Consider the following 5,091-nt stretch of genomic DNA (forward strand, 5'->3'; position numbering starts at 1 on the left):
TGCACCATTGGGGTGCGGATAAGGGTTTTTTATTATTATTATTATTAAATCTTTATGAGTTGCATTTATTATTAACCTTGCTTATTATGTACAAGGTTTATGAGTCATTAAGTGGATTTTTGTTTCTTCTGGTCAAAAAATGATTTATTTTAATCTGTTTTGGGAAAAGAAGGGATAAACTAGTGTGGACTAATCAGGAACTACTCAGCATTTGCTCATTGCTGGGAGGAGATTACGTTAAACTCCTCAGGAGAAGCCGGACTATTGACAGTCGCCAACAGGCCTTCCGTTCCACTAGAAGAGGGTTCGGCATTTTGTATCCCAGCTTGGTTTAATGGTACCAATATCCTTGACTATTTTTATCATGTATGATACCACATCTTCTGAGAGTTCCTTATGAACTCGGATAGGTCCTCACCCAGGCTCCTGTAATGCACCCCCAACTATTGTCTTTAAAAGCTGAAAAGGGGGCAAAGCATCAACAGGTGAGAGACATCTTGAGGTGTCTCATCATCATACCTACAGCTGTCGATCTCGGAGAGCATGAAACGATGCAGGTAGTTCATGAGCCCACCATGACCCGTAAGATTTAAGGTGAGCTCAAAGCCAGGTTTCTGCATTCTCTTAAAATCAAGGGCATAAAAAATGGCCGGTAAGAACATTTTGCTCACTCCTTTCAAGAACTTCATAAATCAAAAATCGTCAATTTTCAGTTTTGCATGTTTTCGGAACGCCCAGAAAATGTACTATATCCCTGGAAAAGAGGCATATTTTTAACTTAATATTTACCCGCAACAGGGTAGAAAGTGTTGTTTTTGCATTTTGAAGAAGAGGTATTGTTTAATTATTTTTGTTAAATGTACTAAATATTTTTCAAATGGAGAAAAACCCTTTAGGTTTTACCTAAAAAGATCTGTTGCACAGTAAAAAGTTCAATAAGTGGCTTGATATTTATTTTTAAAACATTTTATTAAATTTTTAAACTTTAAAAACATTCTCCTGAAAAATCAAGTTTTTTTTATTAATGACGTTCTTGAAAGGAGTGAGTGATTTGGTTACCTGTCCGGACAATCGAATAACAATAACAGATCTTCTTTAATTGATCTCGAGACTTAGTTTTGTGGAACTCGGTTGAACATGTTAGTATTATAGAACTAAGGGCAATTATTATATTCCAGGGACCAGCTGATATTTCCATAGAGCGGTTTGATGATTGCGACAATCCGGGAGAGTATCCAGCCGCAATGGGCGTATCCATGAATAAAGTCAACCGCTCACACGCTGGGTTCACTGGCTGCTTGGATTTAGGTGTCCCAATGGACGAAAACGTTTACGTGAGTATCTAAAAAATTACGTCAATTCTGAATAAAGCTTGTAAAATTAATCAAATACAAACTTGATACATGGAGCATGTAGAAGATAAGGTATTTGTCGAAACCGGTTGGAATAATAAGGTTTACAACATTTTGAGTGTGTCCAAATACTTGTTCACAAATCTGGATTATCTCCATCTTGTCGCCATCTTGTCAACATCTTGTCAACAATAGGAGTTATTTTTCATATTATTTATTTGAAATCTTGAATATAAGAGTTTCTGCTCAATAAAAAAGCTTCTTTTCATCTCACCAATAGATGTCTCTAGTGAAGTTCTAGTGATTCAAAAACAAGGTTTCTAAATTAGTTCATATACAATATATAGAACTTCCAAGAATTTGAGTAGTTTGGTTGTCAACAATGGGTAGAATTGGTGAATGTTACACGTGTGTAAAGTGATCACTTAAACCACTCTAGCCCTGACTTCTATATTCTTCTTCATCTTTGATGAGATGTCAAAAAAATTAAATGAGGAATTATACCTTATTACGTACTAATGTACAAGACGTGTCATGACTTACGCGGTACTTACTTTAACCATATCCGCTCCCTATTTGGAGAATATGGAGTCCATAAACTGTCCCTTAGGTTTTTCTGTCGGCTGCCAGCTCCCTTGCATCCTCCCAGTCAGGTCCGCGTCCCGAAATTCAGACGAGAGCTCCCAACAAATTGTCAATAGTGGTCGTCTTGGGCGGTGCGAACTTGATGCCTTGTAAAAGAGGCAATCTTGATTGAGGCTCTCGGTAGGCAGCGGAGTACGTGGCCAAGCCAACTAAATCACATTTTCTTGACGTCAGTTATGACCAAGATATTCTTCATCCCTCACAAAGTCTAAACTAATCCAAGCAAAAATCTGCTCAAAACATCTGAAATGAAGATCATAAGAGCCATCACAGTGAGGACGCTTAGAGATAAGAAACGAAGATATCAGGCGGACCTGTGCAACTGAAGATATCGTCCGATGGAGCAGAAACAGAGAAGATTTTGAATGGACCATGTAGATAGAATGGGCTTGTCCAGAATCCCGTACATCACGGCAAACAAGATAAAATTAGGTCATCTCCTCCCCGTAAGACCACCAAAGAGAGGGAGAGATAGTTGGACGTCAACAAATAAAACTCTCTGCGAAAAAGGGTATAGAATCTAAAACAAGAAAAAAAAGAAGGTTGGAGTAATAAAAGTGGTTGTAAATAGTGTTTGTTTTTATTTTTTTATTTTATAAAGTTTATGAAATGCACTTTAAAGTATCAGGAAAATATAAAAAATAGGAAACTATATTAATTACCATTTCCTTTGGCGCCTTGCTATAAATTCGTAGAATGTGCACAAATTTAGCAGCAGCGCTCGTAACGTACTAACACAAATGATTTTTAAAAATTAAATACTTGTGCTAGACCACTAATGGAGCTTTATTTCATTTCACACGGCCAGTTTCGAAAACTACAGATGTTTTCGAAACTAGTTAAATTAAATAAAACTCAATTAGTGGTGTTTAATTTGTAATAATCAACATGTCACTCCACAAAGATAATGCCAAATCAATAAATAATAAAACATGAATGATATTTTCCAAAAGGCTTATACAATATTCGTTAAAGGTTGATTTATTTTTTCCTTATCATTCATCGTTCACTTTATGTATCATATCACTTTACAAAAATGAATGATGAATGATAAGGAGAGTGTTATATTACCATACCATAAAGTTAACAATGCTTTTAATATACAAAATATGGTTTATTTTTTGTCCGCCTCCGTAGTGTAATGGTCAGCACGCTCGGCTACCGTTCTGTAGGTCCCGAGTTCGATCCACAAGGGGGGTAAAATAAATATAGGTGATTTTTTCACTGTTATATTTATTCAATATTACCCTGGACTGGTACCTGTAGCAGGGGGCTGATCACCTTTCCTTCATGCGTAAACGATCAAGATAACACTGCGTTTATATGACGCAGTGCCCTATGCACCGTTGGGGTGCTGATAAGGGTTTTATTTTATTATTATTTATTTTCAGCTATATTTCACTGCAGCGAAGTGGGGAGACGGGGGATGGAAACCGAACGCTTTAAACTATGAGGGTATTGCCTGTGAAAGTGCCTTGAAATATATTAAAGAACCGTGGGAAACCTTCGTAAAAGCAGCCGGGGAAGAAAACGTAATTTGTCCCCTACCAATGGTAAAGCTTTTCTTCAGATTGTTGCTTGATAGTAATAAAGATATAGGAATCTTCAACATTTTGAGTGTGTCCAAATATTGATATATTTATATACATGTATATATATATATATATATATATATATATATATATATATATATATATATATATATATATATATATATATTTATATATATATATATATATATATATATATATATATATATATATATATATATATATATATATATATATATATATATATATATATATATATATATATATATATATATATATATATATATATATATATATATATATATATATATATATATATATATTTATATGTATATATATATATATACATATATATGTATATATATATATATATATATATAAATATATAAATATATATATATATATATATATATATATATATATATATATATATATATATATATATATATATATATATATATATATATATATATATATATATATATATATATATATATATATATATATATACATATATATATAAAATGTGAATAGTATGTCTGCCTCCGTAGTGTAATAGTCAGCACGCTAGACTACCATTTTGGAGGTCCCGGGTTTGATTCCCAGGGGGGGGGGTCAAATGAATATAAGTGATTTTTTCACTCTAATATTTATTCAATATTAACCTGAAGCGGTGGACTGATCACCTTTCCTTCGTGTGTTAACGATCAAGATATGTGTTTGTATAATGCAGTGCCCTATGCACCATTGGGGTGCGGATAAGGGTTTGGGTATGTGAATAGTATAATCCAGGATTTGGACCTCACAAACAAATTAAAGAATTTCTGTTTGATAAAAAGCTTATATCACCTCATCGTAGATGTCTCCAATGATATTTAAGTTTGTTCAAACAGTTTGTTTTGGAATTAATCAATATAAATAGAAGTTCGAAAGTGTGAATTGCAATAACAATTAAGAAAATAAATATGCTTCACTAAAAAATAAAATAAATTTCAAAAGCAATACTAAGAAATTAAAGTAGAATGCCAGTTAAATTAAATTTTTTAATGTTTTTTTAAATGTTTTTTAATGTTGTTTCAGTAGTTACCATATATTGATTTTTTTTTATATCCGCTATAAGGCTATCAAAACCTTCAATTCTTAAATAATTTTTATTTTGTTGGAACAACTTGGGTTTGCAGATTGATATTAAAAATCATATTGTACTTGTAATTTTATATTTTTATTGCTTTTTTTTTATTATTTGAGAACTAACCAAAAAAAAACTTGTTAACATAAAAAATATATTGTTTTTTTTTCAGAAAAAATACTGCATTGATAAGATTCCACTCGATACAAACGGCCTCTTCCCAAGTATGTTATACGGATACTTCAGGGTGGATATATCTATTTTCGTAAACAGAGAAAAACACAGATGTCTCCGTCTGTACGTGAAGTCTGATCCTGCCAAGAGTGGTGGAGTACCAGGTATGGGCTAAAGTCCTGGCAAAATCATCAAGAAATTATCTTTTTTGTGACGTTTTAAATAAATAAAAAAAACCTGA

At 32.5% G+C, this 5,091-nt stretch overlaps 1 protein-coding gene across 1 annotated transcript; it reads left to right on the plus strand.

Annotated features, from left to right (window-relative positions):
* The first annotated feature begins 1,211 nt into the window (after window positions 1–1,211).
* LOC148302640 (uncharacterized) lies at window positions 1,212–5,091 on the plus strand. The gene is made up of 3 exons (XM_088271303.1): window positions 1,212–1,334; window positions 3,389–3,550; window positions 4,849–5,091. Exons 1-3 carry the CDS (start codon window positions 1,245–1,247, stop codon window positions 5,023–5,025), a joined length of 429 nt encoding a protein of 142 aa, XP_088127429.1. The 5' UTR covers window positions 1,212–1,244; the 3' UTR covers window positions 5,026–5,091.

The sequence above is a fragment of the Brachycentrus maculatus genome, unplaced genomic scaffold (genome assembly GCF_059751285.1).
Source record: "Brachycentrus maculatus isolate JH-2025_06_01 unplaced genomic scaffold, ASM5975128v1 h1tg000427l, whole genome shotgun sequence".
In the NCBI taxonomy this organism is placed as follows: domain Eukaryota; kingdom Metazoa; phylum Arthropoda; class Insecta; order Trichoptera; family Brachycentridae; genus Brachycentrus; species Brachycentrus maculatus.